Below are 21,642 nucleotides of genomic sequence, written 5' to 3'. Positions count from 1 at the left end.
GACCGAAATTAGCTAAAAGTCATTAAAAAGGTGAGGGGGAAATAAGTGAAAAGTGACTAAAATTGGCAAAAGGCATTAAAAAGGTGGGGGAAATTAGTGAAAAATGACCAAAATGAGCAAAAAGCATTAAAAAGGTGGGGTAAAATAAGTGAAAAGTGACTGAACTAGGCAAAAAGCATTAAAAAGGTGAGGGAATATAAATGAAAAAAGACTAAAATTGGCTTAAAGCCTTAAAAAGGTAGGGGAAAATCAATGAAAAGTGACTAAAATGGGCTAAAAGCATAAAGGTGAGGGAAAATAAGTGAAAAAAGACTAAAATGGGCTAAAAGCATTTAACAGGCGGGGGGGAATGTGTGAAAAGTGACTAAAATGGGCTAGAAGAATTAAAAAGGTGGGGGCAATTAAGTGGAAAAGTGACCAAAATTGGCCAAAAAGCATTTAAGAGGTGAGGGAAAGTGTGTGAAAAATAACTAATACTGGCAAAAAGCAGCAGAAAGGGTGGGGGAAAATGAGTGAAAATTAACAAATTGGTTAAAAGCAGGGCAAATGTGTGAAAAATAGTGAAAAGTAACTAAAATTGGCAAAAAAGGGTGGGGGAAAACAAGTGAAAATTAAATGGTAAAAAGCAGCAAAAGGGTGGTGGAAAATAGTGAAAAAATAAACTGGCAAAAGGGTGATGGGGAAATGAGTGGAAAAACATCTAAAATTGGCAAAAAGGTGAGGAATAATGGGAAAAGTGACATGTAATGGCAAGAGGCACCTTAAACGGGCAAAAAAGTGGCAAAAAAGGGCAAAAAAATGAAGGTTGACAATTAAAGCCTGCTGTTTAAGTGTGGGAAACCAATTGAAATGTGAATCATAGATAATCATATTTCATATTTAGAAACAAAAGAGCCACATGTGGCTGTAGAGCCATTTGCCATTCACAAGATGCTTCACAAATAGGACACGTCTACAGATGCATCTCATGAAAGTAGAATAGGGTGAAAAAGTTTCCTGTGATTTAATTCAAGGAGGGAAACTTCCATTTATTCTACAGTATTCTCATATAAAGTGAAATATGTTCAGACTTTTTTGTTTTAATCTTGATGATTACGGCTTACAGCTCACAAAAAAAATCCACTTTCTCATAATATTAGAATATCACCAAACATCAGTCCAAAAAATAATTTGGAAAAAAAATAATTCTGGGAAATTCTGTTCATTTATGCACTCAGTAACTGGTTTGAGCTCCTTTTGCTACCACATAATAATTTTAGAAATATAGCTTTGGAGCACTCCTTAGCCTTAACTTCTTTTATTCTAAAAATAACCTTTATTTATACAGAACCTTTATTAAAGTTATGAATGCTTTACAAATTCACAAGAAAATCAAATACACATTTACAATATAAAAGTCGTAACAGAAAAAATGCACAAAAATAAAATGATTTTATAGAAAATAGCAACCCTTATGCCACAGATTCTGTTCATTTCATCCTTATTTTAGTTTTAATATCCTTTATTTATCGGCCACATCATGCTTGAAAATGCTTGTTTTAGGGATGCAATTTAACTTTATTTCTATTGCATTAAAAATGATAAAAATATAAGAGAGCATACAGAGATATTAAACTAAAAGCCTGTGGAAAATCTGCACTTTTCAGGAGGATTGATGATTGTGTTTCAGGACAGAGGCGATGATTCTCAGATGTAGCAGCAGACTCCCTAAAGCCTCTGCATTAGCCAACCCCTACGACCCCTACAGGAGAAGGTATTGAACACATCAACGCTCATGATGGACGAGGCCAGCGACTGTCCCACCAGTGAGAGGAAGCCGTGGAGACACTGAGGTACGCTCCACACTCTTAGAAAAGACATTCTAGTATTAAATCTGAAGTTTAACACTACAGAAAAGCATTTTTATCTAAAGTGTGGTACAGTTTCCTTTAGAACAGTAGCTCTGCTGGCTCGTCCTTGTGTCTTCGTGTGCCTGAGAGCCAGGGGTCATGTAGGGCAGCTGTCGGTGTCACTCCTCTGTAGTTATTGTTAGAAACAAATGGAGCCTGCAGGATACCTTTCATGACACATGTTGGAGCTTTTTTTAAGCGGTGGAGCAGCAGGGATTAGATGTCGCTCACACCTCAGCAGACAATCTGACAGAGCCTGGTGTAAAGAGATTGTCCAAAGCCTCAAGAGGACAAAATACCGGGTCAATGCCTGAGAAGGGCTGGCGGACTGCTGATGGTACGGAGGCCCTAAAGGGACATGTATACCTGTGTTTCATTTTAGTTTATATTGCTTTGATAAGTAATTTTCTGGTCATTTTAGTTCATCACCGTCCCCTATGATTTAACTAAATGTCTGCATGTGCCAGGGTCCATATATGGTATTTTATGAATCAAACACAAGAGGAGGTCTTTGACCCTGTATAGACCGGCTCTAAACAGCCATCCTCCTGGTTCCTGTCTCTTTAAATTAAGGGAGTCCCTTCTCGCCCTGCCCCACTCAGATTTTTGGACTGGTAGATACACTATATTGCCAAAAGTATTCACTCACCTGCCTTGACTCGCATATGAACTTCAGTGACATCCCATTCTTAATCCATAGGGTTTAATATGATGTCGCTCCACCCTTTGCAGCTATAACAGCTTCAACTCTTCTGGGAAGGCTTTCCACAAGGTTTAGGAGTGTGTTTATGGGAATTTTTCACCATTCTGCCAGAAGCGCATTTGTGAGGTCACACACTGATGTTGAGAGAAGGCCTGGCTCTCATTCTCCGCTCTAATTCATCCCAAAGGTGTTCTATCAGGATGAGGTCAGGACTCTGTGCAGGCTAGTCAAGTTCATCCACACCAAACTCTCTCCTCCATGTCTTTATGGACCTTGCTTTGTGCACTGGTGCACAGTCACGTTGGAACAGGAAGGGGCCATCCCCAAACTGTTCACACAAAGTTGGGAGGATGGCATTGTCCAGAATCTCTTGCTATGCTGAAGCATTCAGAGTTCCTTTCACTGGAACTAAGGGGCCAAGCCCAGCTCCAGAAAAACAACACCACACCATTATCCCCCCTCCACCAAACTTTACACTTGGCACAATGCAGTCAGACAAGTACCGTTCTCCTGGCAACCACCAAACCCAGACTCATCCATCAGATTGCCAGATGGAGAAGCGTGATTCGTCACTCTAGAGAAGGCGTCTCCACTGCTCTAGAGTCCAGTGGCGGCATGCTTTACACCACTGCATCCCACGCTTTGCATTGCACTTGGTGATGTATGGCTTGGATGCAGCTGCTCGGCCATGGAAACCCATTCCATGAAGCTCTCTACCACTGTTCTTGAGCTAATCTGAAGGCCACATGAAGTTTGGAGGTCTGTAGCCATTGACTCTGCAGAAAGTTGCCCACCTCTGCGCACTATGCGCCTCAGCATCCTCTGACCCCGCTCCGTCATTTTACATGGCCCACCACTTGGTGGCTGAGTTGCTGTCAGTCCCAATGGCTTCCACTTTGTTATAATACCACTGACAGTTGACTGTGGAATATTTAGTAGCGAGGAAATTTCATGTCTGGACTTGTTGCACAGGTGGCATCCTATCACAGTACCACGCTGGAATTCGCTGAGCTCCTGAGAGCGAGCCATTCTTTCACAAATGTTTGTAGAAACAGTCTGCGTGCCTAGGTGCTTGATTGTATACACCTGTGGACATGGAAGTGATTAGAACACCTGATTTCAATGATTTGGATGGGTGAGTAAATACTTTTGGCAATATAGTGTATCCCTGCCTCAGGCTATACTTGTAGGAAAACAGTAATTATAGTATTTCTAATGGTTGTACATATTCCCTCAACACTCCAAGACTTGGCTCAAGGTGCACCAGTGAACCATGCCACACCATTTGATAACCACAGGTATAGGGCAAAATAAGTTTTTGGTCATAAATGCTCAAATTTGATGATTTCTGGCAAATTTATAATGTCTCTATTCTATCGGTATACCATATTCTAATATTTTGCAGGTGTGCTGAGCTCAACAGTTCAACTATTCAAAAGCAGAACCATGCTTTCTGTCAGTTAAGACCTGTTAAAATAAGGGTGGGCTGCAAGGGTTTTAAGTGGGCGACCTGGTAGCCCTGATGTTAGAGAACTGGACTCACTGGACAGATAAAATCAGAGACTGGTCTAAGAGTCCTCGTCCAGAAAATCTAGAACATCCAACACTGAATTATGGAGAATATTTATGCAACAATTTGTGGAGGAAGATGATCAAAATCTAATCAAGGAGGCTCAAAAACAGACTGGATAAGGACATGTAGTTTTATGTAGCTTACTATTCAAGACTTTACAAGGACCTGCAGGAATCCTGGAGCTGTGGCATCTAAGCAATGACTTGTGAGGGGACAGAGCATATTGTAAGACATACCACCTTTATTAAATGCACAGTATCACAAGGAACATTTCCATTAATTGTGGATAAGCTACTCACATGATGCACAAAGCATTGAATTGATTGATAGAACTGGCTGATTAAAGCAGGATTAAATCTGCCAGGAGAGCACGCACACGCATACACTCTTGCATACGGAGGTATGTGCACACACACACAAACTCTCACACACACACTCGGTAATCCCACAGTAAGTAAAATCTGTTATCTGCACAGGAATGAAAACTGTTATCGTTTTTTTTCTTTTACCACATATTTACAAAAAAATCCTCGACCCGCCCTCCCCTCCAGATAGATTACATTCAAAAAAGGTCCCGACCCTGCTAGATTACATTCAAAATAATATACTATTCATGATGCAAAGTCACAGTTATTCATCTGAAAGAGGATCAAATAGGCTACAGTCAGTCAGAGGTGGAGCGGCGGTGGAGCTTGACCTCCTCCTGTCGGCTCGGAGGGATCCTGATGTTTTGAATCAGATCCAGAGTCTATGATCCTCCTGCGGACAGTCAGCATCTCACACGGCCTCTGCGTAAATCTCCCCATCACAGTGGAGAGGAAAGAGATCTTTTTTTTTTGTTCAAATAAAGTCCTCTGCAAATCCAAAGTTGCAAAAAAAGGATTGTTTTCTCACCGGTACTATGAACGAGCACAAAGAAATTATACAATGTAGCACAAATTAAATCGTATTTACATATAATATGTATTGCCAGTGGCCCATAACACGTCGTCTTCAATAGATGTCACACAGTTTGGACATGATATCTGCTTTAACAGATTATACTATTAAACATAGCCTACTATTGATATAGACAAATCTCAGAACTGTACAGAATGGACAGCCAGTTATATACAGCAGACACGTGACTATTATACAGAACTGACAGTAAGAAAAACACAGAGGGACATTTTCAGGTCATAGCGAGGGTGTTGGTCTGTTTTTTAAGTGTAGGTGAGGTTGAGGCAAAGAGCAGCTGCTCAGGTTGTGCATTTGGGGGTTAAATGGCAAATCCTGTTATTTTAAAACCTTGGTCCCACTAATACATGCTTTCAGTGTGTGGATGTTTAACGGGAATAAAATGTTTCAGAATTTCTCCAGAAGTTTGCTTTAGCCAGCAGCTGCACCCTGACTGGAAAGGCTTCAATGTACTCCTAGTAAGTCAGTTTAGTCCGCAAAGAGATTATTTTTGCTGCAAGGTTGTTAAATTTCATCGTTAAAAGGAATGTCATGTCAGTGCAACTAAACCCTGCTCAGCCGAAGGGTTAAATAGTTCAAGAAATACCTCTGCAAGAGCCACGATCCAAACCTGTGGGCGTCCAGCAGTAATCCAACAATTACTGAAAAAATATACAGATGAACATTTGTCAGAAGATGTAGAAATCTTGGTTTCAGGTTTTATACCATCATTTTTCTTTATCTGTAGTCAATTCAGATAATTATTAGGGTTAAATAAGCTAGATTAAGCAATCACTTCCTATCCTCATTGTAAACTCCATCAAATGTTTGTCAACTCTATCAGATTTTTGTCAACTCCGTCAGATGTTTGTCAACCCCCTCAGATGTTAGTCAACTCTACAAGATGTTTGTCAACTCTATCAGATGTTTGTCAACCCCGTCAAATGTTTGTCAACTCTACAGGATGTTTGTCAACTCTATCAGATTTTTGTCAACCCCGTCAAATGTTTGTCAACTCTACAGAATGTTTGTCAACTCTATCAGATATTTTTCAACTCCGTCAGATGTTTGTCAACTCTACAGGATGTTTGTCAACTCTACAGGATGTTTGTCAACTCTACAGGATGTTTGTCAACTCTACAGGATGTTTGTCAGCTCTATCAGACATTTGTCAACTCCGTCAGATGTTTGTCAACTCCGTCAAATATTTGTCAACTTTGTCAAATGTACAGCCCGAAAAGCCTGCACTATGGTGTAACCAGCGGATAATTGACTAGTTGGCGAATTGCATCAGTAGTTGTCAGCAATGTCCAATTTCAGTCCTAATTTTCACAGGTTTCAGCAAACATTTGATGAAATGTTTGTTGTTGAGTTGCTGTCAGGCAGGTGCAGTGGAGTTTTATACCAAGAAGCTGCCTGACTTTAGACTGATTAACAAGCTACTGGAGCAATTCAAAATATCATGTTCCTGTTACTCTTTTACACACATTAGCATATGAAAGTAGGACCCAGGTTGAAAAATCCAGGAATATCCCTTTAAGTGATGCTACAAAGTGCACTAAGCATGAGATATCAATTTAGCAAAGCGCCTTACTGCTGAATGCATCGATGTGTAAATACATGATGTTAATATGAAGGAGTGATGGCTGCTGCTTTTGTTTGCAGACTCTCTGATCGCCACACTTTGCTTTAGTATTTTTAATCTCAGATTTATCAGAGCCAGTTTGAACTACAAGCATTCAGCCTGTAAAAATGTGCTTTAGTGCTGACTGACAGGGAGGAGCTGTTTCAGCCACCACCCGGCTGAGAGGGGCCGCTTGGAGAGATGAAAGCACCCCGGGGACTCTTTAAGGGCAATCAGACTCTTAATTAATGCTTTTACTGCTCTCTCAGCCCTCTATGTAGAATAAAACATTACATCCTCAAAGTTCACTCCTGCATTCTGAATAAATAAATAACTTCAATACATGTAAGTTTAATCATCAGTGCACTGCATCAAAACTAGGGCTGGAAAATTAATCGAAAATTAGATTCAATTGCAATATGGGCTGCAGCAATCTTCAAATTGCAGAAGGTGCAATATTTCTTTGAAGTGATATTTGTGCCAAAGTAGCAGTTTTAAACTTTTTTTGCAGCAGAGATGCTATGCATGACATATCATGCAATCATTCAAGTGCCATTTTTTTTAGAATAAAAAAATCCTACCTTAATTTTTGTACTTTTTCTAATTAAATATGAGAATGACAAAACCCCTTCAATGCAACAATTATATCCAATTTGCAACACGAGTCCAAATCATCAGAAGTAGATATTTTTTAAGACATTTCTCAGCCCTTGTTTAGGAATAAAAGAGATATGGAATAATCGCATATGATGCAATACTGGGGGAAAAAAATCACAGATTATTTTCCAGAATCGTTCAGCCCTAATCAAAATGCAAGGACTCCTGCTCTGTTGGGTCTCTTAGATGCGTACAACAGCACATCGTCTACATATATGGGCCACCGAACAACAAAGATTAGCTGAATGGCATTGCTGGTGAATGAAAAAGTTGAAATAAACAAACTGTGCTCATGTTTTTTTAAGATTAGGCACAGCTCAACAATGCCAAATCCTCTTTCTCTGTGCTTTTGATATATTAAAGAAGAAAAGGTTGCAATAGAGACAACAGAAAAGTGACTGACCTTTAACCTTTAGCTTAAAAAGTTTCAAATGATGATAAAGAAACAGCGTAGAATCACGTTTGCCCTTGTGTTTCACAACCTCAACACTGATTTCACATTGGGACGTCCTCCAGCGGACTGGAATAGGTTATATAGAAGAGGCAGGCTCTAATAGAATAGGTTTCACTCCATTTTAAACACACCTGCACTGTAGTAGACATGTATGATTGAAAATAAAACAGAAAGCTTCACAATCTACTGATTTAACCAGGTATGAAAACAAAGTCAACATTTATAAATTTGTACAAATATTAAAATATTCTGAAATAGAAAAGAAAACGCTTCTTAATGAGAATCTTCCTGCTCTGTGCTGAAAGAAGAGAAAGCTCTATCTACAAAGTTGTGTCAATATAAAGTCCATTATGGAGATATTTTCCCTTTTTTGATCCCAGCTAACAGGAAGTGATACTGATTATGGGGATCCACTTGTTCTGATGCCTCCGACATGTACTAGTGATATATGTTTGGATAAAATTACATCATCTTGTATGCATTTTGGTTTCCATTTATGAAACATGCCTCTGCAAATTAGAAACAAAGCAAATCAAAGTCACTGAAGATTTAAGGCTTTTCTCAATGTGATGAGGACACGGAGTGGAGCATTTACAGGAACATTTACAGCCGGGGTCTGTACACACGCAGGCGCACCACACTCACATCCACACACACAGAGTACATACAGGAACACAGGTGCATCAGCCCAGTATGTCCAGGTAGACGGGCGAGGCCTTGGCCAGGCTCTGCAGCATGCTGTGGATCTCCTTGATGTTGAGCCTCATGTAGGGCTCTCTCTGCCAGCAGCCAAGCATCAGGTCATAGACTTCTTTAGGACAGGTGCGGGGCCGCTGCAGAACCCGGCCCTGTGTGATGCACTCGATCACCTGAAAGGAAGCGGTAAAAATGTCATCACACCTAAAACATACTGCTATGAAATGGCACAAAAATAAGTTCTTGTGGTGTAGAAAGCCTCCAAGTTTTGGTTCGGCAGAGATGGGGGTGCAATGTTTGCAGAGGTCATAGTTCGGATCAGGAAAAAAGCAACATAAATCCCAAATTTATAACTCCAGGTTTCTCTAATTTAACTGACATTGGTGCATCTAAAGCCTAATTCAGCTGCTGCTGAATCGAGCGTTGCAGCTTCAGTGAAGCCGTCTGATGATGCTGCTGAAGATTCAGTTGGTCGAGCTGCAGACATCTGCCTGCAGGCTGCTGAAAAGCTAGAAACACCAATTTCGTCCGATAAAATCATGCTGTGAATTTTGGAAATAATTACATCTAGCTTTTTTTTCACATGGAAACTTCAGTCTGATAAACAGCCCTGGTAAATTGTCTTTCTAATCTAAATTAGGAAGCAAGCAGCATCAGAGAATGTTGAACAGAATGACACCAATTAAATCAGCCCCAGTTACACCATGACACTGGTTATATAAATCAGACAAAATGATAAAAAGGTGACAGGTTAAGACTTCTGACTGCATTTTATTACTTCTGAGACTTAATATAACATTTAATCATTTATTTTATTATAATTTAGTTATGATTCAATTGCTTTTCTAGTTTCCATGGTTTTTAGTTATCGCGAGTGACCTCTGGGATCCACCAGGGGGCCCCGGCACACACTTTGGGAAGCACCATTCTAGGACTTCTTTTTTTTGTAGTATTTTTTAAAATGTTAAGGAAGTTTCACAGACATTTTCTACACATAGGGCCAGGTAGGTTTGGATGGCTTTTTTCCCTTAACCTCCTAAGACCCCACATCCACAAATGAGGACATTACATTTTGGCTTCTCTACATTATAGTAATCAATTTTTGGTATTAGAAGATATTAGAAGGTATTAGAAGCGATGAGATAATTATACAAATGAACGTCCATTCAAGTTGAAGGTATTTGCTTGAAATGATGGCATAGTTCAGGGAATTTGCTTGGAAGTTTTTTTTTTTATGGTAGGAGGATATTGTATATTTGGAGAGTTTCTCTCCTTTTTTTTTTTTTTTTTAATTACCAATTTTTTTTCTTTTTGGGGGGTGGTCTGGATTGGGAATTTGTGTGATGTTTTGTGATGTTTCCATCATTTTCATGGAATTTGGGATAATGTTTTTGAACATTTCTAGAATTTGCCAAGAAATTTAAGGGGGAATTTGCTTGAAATTTTTCATGAATTGCATTGAATTTTTGTGGACATTTTTTAATGGAATTTTAAGGCTTTATAAGGAAGTTTCACTGAAAGATCTGAGGTATATCTAAATCAGTGTTTCTCAACATGGGGGTTGGGACCCCATTGGGGGTTGTGAGACACTTAGAGGGGGGTCGCCAGATGCCTTAAAAAAACGTTGAATATTTTAAGATTAATATTTTAATCTTGTCACTAAATTTGCCACTTTAATTCAATTTCTGCAAAGTTTGGATCCATTTTTGCCTTTTTCACACAGTTCTGCCACCTTACACCAATTCTGCAAAATTTGAACCCATTTTCGTCACTTTTTCCCACCAATTTTAGCACATTTTTGCCACTCTAAACCAATTGTCGTCAATTTTAAAACCTTTTCACCATCCATATTTTTCTGCTTTTTTTGCTAATTCTAACAATTCTGGCCACTTTCCACCTATTCTTGCCTCTGGTGACCCATTATTTCTACTAACTCCTTTTTACAGGTTTTTACATCCATTTTTGCCCATTTTAACCACATTTCAATCACATTTCACCACTTGTAATGCCCATTTTTGCAAGTTTAAAACACTTTCTCACTTTTAAATCCCATTTCACCAAATTCTCTACACATCTTTGCCACTTTTAACCTATTTCTGCCACCTATTAATCCCCTTCAACAATGTTTTGTGCCTGCTTTTTGCCACTTTAACTCTGTTTTGCAATTTTTTGCCACTTTTACCTTATTTTTAACACTTCTTACCAGTTTCTTCTATTTTTACACTCCATTTAACCAACTATTCCACCACCTTTTTTGACATTTTTACCCATTTTGATTCTGTTTTTAAGAAAAGGGATTTACATTTTTAAGATGGCAATAAACTACGACACAAAAAAAGATATTTGTTGCTTTTATAAGAGTGGTTATTATTCAGGTTCAGTTTAAAACATGGATATCACAGGTTAACTTTACAATGGACCATGATTTTGCTGACTCAGTGAGCTCCCAGTTTGGCTGAATTTTTGGGGGTTTTGGAAAGGAAAATTTCCCAAAAATTCCTGTTCAACGACAAGGCTGACATGTTAACTTATTAGACATATTTATCCCAAATAAGTGGGAGAGACACAAAAATGCTTTCCTAACAAAGGCTCAGGTCTCAGGAGGTTCATACAGGAAATTGTCATTTAAAAACTGCATGTTGCAGTTACTCAGGTTTTCTTTATCCAATATTAAAATTAGTTTGATCTGAAACATTTAATTGTGACAAATGCACAAAAAAAGAAGAAATCAGGAAGGGGGCAAATACTTTTTAACAGTACTGTATGTAAACACAAGATAGGATTTTGGAATGGAGCCTGAGCAGCGCACTAAAATATCCATATATATACAAATATAGCCTTTAAAATGTAATAGCGGCTTTGACCCTCTCTAGACTTTTTTTAGCACTGAGAAGTAAATAGCTGTTAAAAAAGTAGCTCTTGCTACTGGATCAAACTTTTCTTCTTTGTGTGAAATAAACATTTTTACCCCTTTTCATTTAAGAACAATCCTGATTTTAAAAAGGATAAAAGTATGAAAACAACAATGAATGAATTTGTGAAATGGATTAGAAAATAATCTGGTGGCATACTTTGAAATAAATTTCCACTTCATTAACCGATTAAAGCCTGAAAACACAAATTATAACCAGAAAATTCTAATTTTTTTTTGGAACTGAAATGTTTATTTCACTTTCTACTGAAATTCAAAGAATCCAAATTTCAATTAAATTTAACATAGTTATTTTTGTATCTAATTTGATATATTAGGTGTTTTTGGTAACTGATAATCCACTTGAGGGCATTTTTAGCATTTTTCAGATTGTATTCAGAAGGGTTTTTTTAGTAATTTATGATCATATTGATTAGATAGAGGTAACATAAAAGTATGTATCAAACATGATACAACAGGCTTTAAGGGGTTAAAAAAACCAATAAATTAACATTTACTAAAATATAAATACTGCACGCGATGACCAGATATTAGAATGAGGTTAAAAAGATTACCTTAACTGAAGTATCGTTGAGAAAATATAGCTTTAAGTTTATTTTATGCCTAAAGAAAGCAGAATATTTCCATTCCAAAGACACAGTCTGCCTCATTCAGAGCATGTCAAATCAACTTTAATTATAAGAGCAGTATGCAAGAATTAACATTAAAATCACAGCTGTTCAGATCAGATTACAAGATTAAAGTAGCTGTAATGGTAGAACTTTTTCTGTAAAATCTTTCCTTTAAGCTTCACTCAAAGCTAAAAAACAGTAAAAAACTGGAAATAAAAAGGTGATTTAAGTCTTTAAATCAGTTTAAAAGCAGCTGTGTTGTTATTTTGTAGCTCGCTTTGAAAAATATTTTTTTGTTTGTTCTAATTATTCTGAGCGTTTTGTTAGAGAGCCAAAAGAGTAAGAATAACTGGAGCCTTCTGTTTGACACTGACCTCGTTGTTGGAGAGCTGGTACCACGGCTGCTTTCCGTAGGTGAAGATCTCCCACAGCACCACGCCAAGGCTCCACACATCACTCTCTGTGGTGAACCGCCGGTACATAATGCTCTCCGGGGGCATCCAGCGGATTGGCAGCATCGTATGACCGCCCACCTGCAGAGAGAGAGAGAGAGAGAGAGAGAGAGAGAACAATGGGGATGTCAGTTTTGTTTGACATGATATGGTTTAAATTTGAACATCTCAAAAAGTAATTGAACAGAGTTACTGTAGCCTATATACTGTGCCTGTAAAAAAGTATTCACTGCCTCGGGTGTTTTACCTTTTTATTGGTTTAAGAAATCAATCATGGTCATTATAATTAGGCTCATTTGACAAAAAACTAATCCCCCAGAAAACCTATTTAATGTCATTAGATAAAAATATGTAAGGTGAAATAAGTGACTGCATAAATATTCACCCCTTTAATGGGGATCACCTTAGTGCAGTGAATGTCTCAAAGGACAGTAGTAAAGAGACACCTGTGTCTAGAAGGTCCACTCACTGGTTAATCAGTTTTCCTGGGTACCATTACACCATGAAGACAAAAAACTCAACTCAAAGAAAAGTGGTGGTGGCAGCATCGTGCTGTGGGGATGCTTCTTGGCAGTATTCCCTGGAAGGCTTGTTAAGGTAGAGCGGGTCAAAATAAGGGAAAATTACGGAGGAAAATCTGATTCAGTCTGCAAGAGAACTACGGCTTGGGTAAAGATTTAATTTTCCAGGGTCAGGAAACCTGTTTTACCTTTGCCATTTGAGTTTTTTTTTTTTTTTGTCAATAAAGCTAAATGTAAAACATCCAAGGGGTTGAATAATTTTGCATAGGCACTGTATAACCAGCTATGGCATTCAAATGTAAATTTTAAAGAAGACTATATTAAGGAATTACATCATATAGAGATGTGTCTTTGAGCCTCTAATTAAGTAAATATTTATTTTTGTACCTTTCAACTTTCAGTGTTAAAGGAAATGGAGGGTTCAAGAGGCTGACAGCATTAGCTCTCTATATGAGGGTAGAATTTACTTTAGACTGCAGCAGCTGATTTTTAGCAAGCTAGCTGACCCTTTCAAAGTATGAAGAGCAAAATGAAACACATCAAGGAAACTAAACATCATAACAGTTGAGATATTTGCATGGCTGAGTGTATAACCTCTAGCTGGGTGTACCTAATAAACTGGCAGCTGAGTAAGTCAGGCATTTCTGAAACAGCCCGTTATTCCCTCTAAACCTCTTAAACAATCACAGTCTTCCTGTCTTCTTCCATAAGTTAATTATTACTAAATACATTTCTCCCTCTTCCAGTCAATGCTTTTATCCAATCAGCATTACTGGACTTCCAGTCTTCCACATCTCTCACCTCAGCTACACAGGCTCACTTACACCATCATTCAGTTACTGTCAAAGGTGTGATATCTGAGCCAGTGTCAGGGTTTGGAAAATATGTGGCATTCTAAAAGGCTCAAACAAAGACAGAATGGGCCATTACCTGTGCTGGATTTTATAAATCATCGGGGGGAAAATAAAAACAATAACAGTTAGTGACTGCTAATACATCAGTGCATGGGTTTGTGGGAAAAAGCTGCTTGACTACAGCAAAAGTAACTTTATAATATTTTCACTGATAAGATAAAGGATGAGAAAGTAATCCAAATTTAGATTAGATCACAATATGGTCACTCCTATTGTTAAACTACACTTTGTTATTGGAAAATATGAAACAAGTCTATGGATAACCTAACTTAACATAAAATATAACATTCCTTTAATGATATCAAGTCATCCTAATATTATCAGGTTATTTGAACTAATAGTATAGAAAAATATTCACTAATAATATCAAGATACCCTTCCTAATCAAGTTATCCTTACTTATAATGTCAAATTATCCTATATTATAATTTTAAGTTACACTAACTTATAATGTCAGGTTATCTTAACTTTTAAGGAAGTGTCACCCTAACTTATTAATTTAAGTTATTTTTACTAATTTTGTCAAGTTAGAAGTGAGGAACACTTGGGCATTTTTAGTAAGTACGTACATTTTATTTATAGAACACCTTTCATAGAACAAAGTGCTTTACCACAGTAAAATGAAAACACAACAAACAAACAACAGCAAAGCATAAAAAAATATGAAATACAACAGAATGAACTGCACAGCTTAGGATAGTTTAATATTTTAAGTTAGGATAACTTGAATTTTTTTTAGTTAGGATAATTTGAGATTTTTAGTTGGGATAGCTTGACATTTTAAGTTGGGATAACTTGACACTTTAAGTTAGGATAACTTGAAATTTTTTAAGTAACAATAACTTGACATTTTTAATTAGGATAACTTGACACTTTAAGTTAGGATAACTTGAAATTTTTTAGTAACAATAACTTGAAATTTTTTAGTAACAATAACTTGACATTTTTAAGTTAGGATAACTTGACATTTTAAGTAAAGATAACTTGACATTTTAACTTAGGATAACTTGACATTATAAGTTAGGATAACTTGACATTTTAAGTTAGGATAACTTGACATTTTAAGCTAGGATAACTTGACATTTTAAGTAAAGATAACTTGACATGTTAAGTTAGGATAACTTGACATTTTAAGTTAGGATAACTTGAAATTTTTTAAGTAACAATAACTTGACATTTTTAATTAGGATAACTTGACACTTTAAGTTAGGATAACTTGAAATTTTTTAGTAACAATAACTTGAAATTTTTTAGTAACAATAACTTGACATTTTTAAGTTAGGATAACTTGACATTTTAAGTAAAGATAACTTGACATTTTAAGTTAGGATAACTTGAAATTTTTTAGTAACAATAACTTGAAATTTTTAATTAGGATAACTTGACACTTTAAGTTAGGATAACTTGACATTTTAAGTTAGGATAACTTGACATTTTAAGCTAGGATAACTTGACATTTTAAGTTAGGATAACTTGACATTTTAAGTTAGGATAACTTGACATTTTAAGCTAGGATAACTTGACATTTTAAGCTAGGATAACTTGACATGTTAAGTTAGGATAACTTGACATTTTAAGTAAAGATAACTTGACATGTTAAGTTAGGATAACTTGACATTTTAAGCTAGGATAACTTGACATTTTAAGTAAAGATAACATTTTTAGTCAGGATAACTTTTCATTATAAGTTGGGATAACTTGACATTCTTAGTTTTTGTCCTTATTAAACAAATTTAATAAGTACGATAACTTTAAATATCACAATTATGTTAGTATTTATACCTTCAAAAAACACTGTAGATTTATTTGAGGTTCCTCCCATTTCTTGGATCATTGCTGAGATGTTCCTACACCTTGATTAGAGTCCACCTGTGATAAATTAAACTAAAGCACTGTGGCCTTCCTAATTTTCAAATGGAAGAAGTCTGGCACAAAGTTGCCAAGAACAGAGTGACCATTGGGTTCTATGGTTCTACAATCAATTTAATGTACCACAGGTGGACTCCAATTAAGGTGTAGAAATGTCTCAGCAAAGATCCAGAGAAATGGGAGAAACCTGAGCTATATTTCTGAATACTTATGTCAATGTAAAAAGTAGTATTTTTGACTGTAGCTTCAGGCTGCAATGGAACAAAACTGAAAAAATGAAGGTCTGAATACCTTCTGAATGCATAGTACAGTTATATATTTCCAGCATGTAGCAGATGAGAAAGCCTCTCATTCTTTGCTGTGTTTATATTTTCTCCTTCTATTGAATAAAACCGTTTCATATGAGGAGCTGGTGACAGGCTTTATTTTTTTTTTATTGATCTTATCTGATGCAGCCACATGCATCTCAGAGTCAGATGTTGTAAATCTGCCTGTTTTTCTGTCTCTCTTTCAGACAGCAGAGGGCGCTGTGGGACTCAAACTGAGATCTGAGACATAAAAGATGAGGGGGAAATAATCCATGACTGTTTTTGATATGCCTGTATTGAGAAAAAACGTATAATTGGTTAATGTCATAAACTAAAACTCATCTTGGTTTAAAATGATGCCATTCATGTAAAATGAAGGGAAGTAACTCCTTGTTTATGGGAAAGACAAGCTGCCAATGCTTTTTTGCACTCTTGGCCTTTTCTGCCATGGACTGAGTAATTTTATGTAGATTATAGAATTTGCATTTAAATGGTATTAAAAATAGATAAAATACCCCTGGTTAGAATTGTCATTTCTGCAGCTACAGTTATTCCAAGCCAAAACTGGAATAAAATTCTAATTACATATTTGAGGCTGTGTGTATGTGGCTGTATTTCCATATTTCTGTGTGTGTGTGCATCTGTGTGTGTGAGAAACCGAGTGCAAGACGAGGTGAGGAATAATCATTAAGACTCACTCTGTAGTAATCTGTGCTGTAGACGTCTCTGGACATGCCAAAGTCTCCGATCTTGACCAGCAGGTTTTCCCCGACCAGGCAGTTCCTGGTTGCCAAGTCTCTGTGGACGAAGTGCTGAGAGGCCAGGTAGACCATGCCAGCAGCAATCTGTTGGGCAATGTGCAGCATCTGGGACTGGGTGAGCTCCACCAGGATGCTGTGTTGACCGTCTGCCATGAGTACTGCATCAGGACCGTGAGACCTGGAGGGAGAAAAACGTTTAATCAGAGCTATGATGAATTATCACGGCTGAAATGTCTGTAAAATATGATGCGTGGAACTTATACATTTATGTGAATGACAGTTGTGATGGGCAGCAATCCAATATTATTGTGATGCCCTCAGGGGCGTAGCACAGGGGAGAAGAAGGGTACTGATTACTCAGGCCCACAGTAGGGAGGGGCTCTTGAAAAGCCTGTAACTAAAAGTGTGTTTTTATCTATTTTTTTCTTAGCAATTAGTGTCATTATTGAATCAAAAGTGACAAAACAATTAGGTCAACAGACTGAAATTTGTATCAAATAGAGTAAAATAAATATTGGGGGGCCTCTGCTCCTCCCTTAAAAATGTCCAAATGGTTTAGTCCAGGGCTGCAAAATAATGCAAGTAAATTCAGTTTAACCATAGTAAAAATATTAATCATAAATGGGGAAATTCTGCTTTAAAAATACATTAAAATGCATATATATTTGTAAAAAATTATGCAACATTTGTTGCCTAGCTACGCCCCTGGATGTTGCATAAGCTTTACTTACTGCAAAACAGTAAGCCAAAAGGAAATTTATTTGCTGCTACAATGCCAGAGCGTCATTAATTTTAATCTTTTTCCATGCAAAATGTCAAGAACTACCCAGACAAACCCCACAATCTCATGAAAATTTAAAGCTTTACTTTTAACTGCATACTTTTTATCCCATTTGTAATTTCACTAAATTGCATTTAAAACTTTTTTTTCTGTCTGAACTTTTTTACTGTCTTAAACTAACAGTGCCTGACTTCCTGTAAATCGAAGGTTATAGCATGAACTTAACCACGGAAAAAGGAACTTGTCATGGATTGAAAAGGATATGAGTGGACAGTAAAAACATAAATGTTTGATAAACCGAGGTGCTGATGACTTCTGACTTTTCCACAGAGCTGTCTGTGAGTTTTTTAGACTGAACCGAGACATTAAGGAGCAATGGTGGACTTATTTTACATCACTGTGGCTGCAAGGATATGCTGCTGCAGCGTAACCAAAGGAACAATAAAGCATGCAGTTTTACAAATTAAAGTTCTAAATGAAGCTCTTATTTAATAGTAACATTTCACAATTTTTCCCCAGGCACACATTTGCAACCTAATTTACCAGTTGAGACTAGGGCTAGGCAATTAATTGCAAATTAGATTAAATCACAATATGGCCTGCTGCAATTTTCAAATTGCAAAAGGTGCAATTTTTCTTTGACCTGAAATTTGTGTCAAAATAACAGTTTTATTTTTATTTTTTTGCAGCAGATGTTATGCATGACATGTCATGCAATCATTCTGATTTCATTTTTTTAGAATAGGCTACAAAAAAATCCTACCTTCTTCTTTTTTGTACTTTTTTTGTATTAATTACAAGAATGACAAAACCCTTTCAATGCACTAATTCATATCCACTTTGCAATACCAGTCAAAAATCATCAGAATTAGATACTTTTAAAGAATTGTTCAGCCTTTGTTTAGGTATAAAAGAAAGTTAGGGAATAATTGCATATCAAATTGCAATTGCAATAAAAAAAAAAAATCGCAATTAGATTGTTTCCCAAAATCGTTTAGCCCCATTTGAGACTCACCAGTGTACAGTAAACATGACATACTGTCTGAGTATGCAGTGAACATAGTGTTGTTGTTATGCTTCAGTTTTGGTTAAAAAAAAAAATTAACCACAGAAAAGAGCTTTTATGTTGCTTTTTTCTTTTCTTTCATTTCATTTTGCAGTGCCTACAAGAAGTATTCACACCTTTTGATGTTTTGTCCTTTGATTTATTTTATAAATCAATCATTGTCAATATAATTTGGCTTTTTTGACAAAAACAAAATACAGAAAAAAATCTTTAATGCCAAAGTGAAAACAGATTTCTGCAAAGTAATGTTGATAAGTAAGGAATAAACGGTGATTGCATAAATTAGTCTCACAATTAGTGAAATGGAGATCACCAAAGTGCAGGGAGTGTGTGAAAGACACCTGTGTCTATGTCAGTATTCCTGGCTACCATTATACCATGAAGACAAAAGAACACTCCAAAAAATTATGAGAAAACATTATTGAAAAGCTTAAGTCAGGGGATGGATACAAAAGCATTTCCAAGGCAGTGAACATCCCCCATCAAGAAATGCAGGAATTTGTCAGGTTTAAATCTGCGTAGATCAGGCCATCAAACTGAGTGAGCGTGCAAGAAGGAGACTAGTGAGAGAGGCCACCAAGACACCTGTGACTACTCTGAAGGAGTTCCAAGCTTCAGCATCAAGTTGGAAGAGAGTGGCAAAGAGAAAGCCACCGTTGAAGAAAACTCCGATTAAATCTTCGCCAAAAAGCATGTAGGGGACTATATGGTCTGATGCTTTTTTGGTCATCAGACAAGACACCAAACACTGACATCACCATAAAGACACCATCCCCACTGTAAAGCACGGTGGTGGCAGCATCATGCCATGGGGATGCTTCCCAGCAAGCAACCCTGGAAGGCTCATAATAGATAATGGATAATGGATTTATATCATTAATAAAAGGGTCAAACATCCAAGGGGGTGAATATTTTTAAAGGCATTGTATGTTAGGACAGCTGTTTCCTGTCTAATGCTAAGCTAACAGGCTTAGCATTAGCTGCTTTGGAGCACAGCCTTGAGGATAGTGTTATGCTCTTGTCTTCCTCTTCCTGTTAAGGAAAGTCTACTAAGAGAAACACCAAACAATTCCTTTCACATGTGAAGTATTTCATAGGTCCTACCTGAGGAACTTGTTCAGGTCTCCATGTTTCATGTATTCAAACACCATGATGAGCGGGTCGCTCTCCACACATACTCCATAAAAAGTGACGATGTGTTCATGCTGCAGGTTTGTGAGTAGCTCTGCCTCCCTGTAGAAGTCTGCTCGCCCGCTCTCGTTGGCCTCTTTGAGAGTCTGAGGACAGATGAAGACACAGAGATGGCAAAGTCACAGGCATACATGTGTAGTCAGTATAAAACAGCAGGGCTGAACAGCTTTCTGGTCTGTACCTTGACGGCCACATGGAGCTTCTCCTGGTCCGGTACCAGGTTATAGCACTCAGCCAGAAACACCTTCCCGAAGGCTCCCTCTCCAAGCTCCCGCTTCAGGACGATGTTGTGTCTCTTTATGTGCTGCACAACTTTGTTACAAAACAAGAAAATTACTCTCAAGACCATGAAAAGTTTGCTAAAGTAGCAAATGTGACACTCTTTTAAGGCTAGAACAAGCAAATACTTTACATTTCCCTTCGTTTTTAAAATGACCTTGACAGCTTTTAGATTTATTGATGATACTTTTAATTCAAATACCACTAATTCAACATAAATCAATATGTCTTGGGAGGTAAATAAGCCACATTTATAAGGGAAAGCATTCTGAGTTTAGCCCTTAGCTTGTGTTTCTTATCAGCTGTGGGTTTAACTATCAGTTTACTCCAAGGAGCATGATCACAATGCAAAAAGACTGCTGACGGTAAATATGGCGTCCAGCGGTGACCCCTGCGTGGATTTATCAGAAAAAGCTCCGGGTTACGTGTCATCTGGTAACTCACACGTGTCGGATTTCAGCATGCTGCCCGAGTTACGGAAGTACTGCGGGTTCTCGATGACAGGAATCTTTGTCATCCCGATGATCACCGCGTCTGGACCCATCTCGGAGGACGACGGGGTGTTGTTGCCATTGGAGACGTGATGAAGAGGGCTGGCGGAGTCATCGTCGTTACTGATGACCGAGGAGGAGCCTGGGGAGCGGCAGGGGAGGAGGTGGAAAGGAGAGAGGGGAGATGTGATGATACAGAGGAAAGAGAGGATAGAGGAATTATGGGACGATCAGCACAAAGCTTCTGTTTATAGATAAAAACTGCTCTTAGAAGTCTTAACAGTGATGCAGGGAACATTTGCTGTGGGTCAAAAGTAAGACTTCCTTCCATTATTAGTGATAATGAATATATAATAATAGGATTTGCCTAGAAAAGGACTGTCAAGAGTGATTGAATTAATCGCAATTAATCAAGATCCACAATTTTTTTTCAGTCCTGATTAATCACATGCTTTATTGTCCCTTACAAGACACTTTGGTTAAGCCACGTTCATGTAAAATAAATATCTAATCTTACTTTTAAAAAACCTCAAATACAGCTTAGTGGCGCATATGAAGCTTTTTTATGTTCTCTTTTATTTTATTTCATTTAAAGTTCCTGTTTTGTGGTTAAATTCATGCTATAAAGTTTGATCTACCTCTACAAGCAGGTCTGTAAACTGGAAGTCAATTACCTTTATTTTAAGACAGTGGAACAAGCCAAAAACAGCTTAAACTGCAAAATAGTGGAATTTTGTAATGCAATAAAAAGGGTGTAATTAATCACGATTAACTGCAGAAATTCTGGGATAAATCATGATATCATGAATCATGATAAAGCTCTCAATAGATATTAGGGCAGCGAGTGTTTTTAAAGGAACAATATGTAGAATTTTTGCCCTAAAATGTCTACATTAACCAAAAAATGACCACTCCTATGTTATATACATTTTTA

At 37.3% G+C, this 21,642-nt stretch overlaps 1 protein-coding gene across 2 annotated transcripts in view; it reads right to left on the bottom strand.

Annotated features, from left to right (window-relative positions):
- Positions 1–4,410: 4,410 nt before the first annotated feature.
- The window catches only part of ntrk2b (neurotrophic tyrosine kinase, receptor, type 2b), a 36,538-nt gene continuing 19,306 nt past the window's right edge, over positions 4,411–21,642 (bottom strand). For both annotated transcript variants that reach the window (XM_041811778.1, XM_041811779.1), the window contains exons 13-18: positions 20,662–20,850; positions 20,120–20,250; positions 19,852–20,024; positions 16,838–17,078; positions 12,450–12,608; positions 4,411–8,705 (exon numbers count right to left, since the gene is read on the bottom strand). In XM_041811778.1, the coding sequence (XP_041667712.1) occupies positions 8,520–8,705; positions 12,450–12,608; positions 16,838–17,078; positions 19,852–20,024; positions 20,120–20,250; positions 20,662–20,850 (1,079 nt within the window). In that variant the 3' untranslated portion in view covers positions 4,411–8,519. The remainder of the gene's footprint in view (positions 8,706–12,449; positions 12,609–16,837; positions 17,079–19,851; positions 20,025–20,119; positions 20,251–20,661; positions 20,851–21,642) is intronic.

Source organism: Cheilinus undulatus, linkage group 17 (assembly GCF_018320785.1).
Source record: "Cheilinus undulatus linkage group 17, ASM1832078v1, whole genome shotgun sequence".
In the NCBI taxonomy this organism is placed as follows: Eukaryota; Metazoa; Chordata; class Actinopteri; order Labriformes; family Labridae; genus Cheilinus; species Cheilinus undulatus.
The sequence above is the reverse complement of the archived record's forward strand: the minus strand, read 5'-3'. Positions and strand labels throughout refer to the sequence as shown.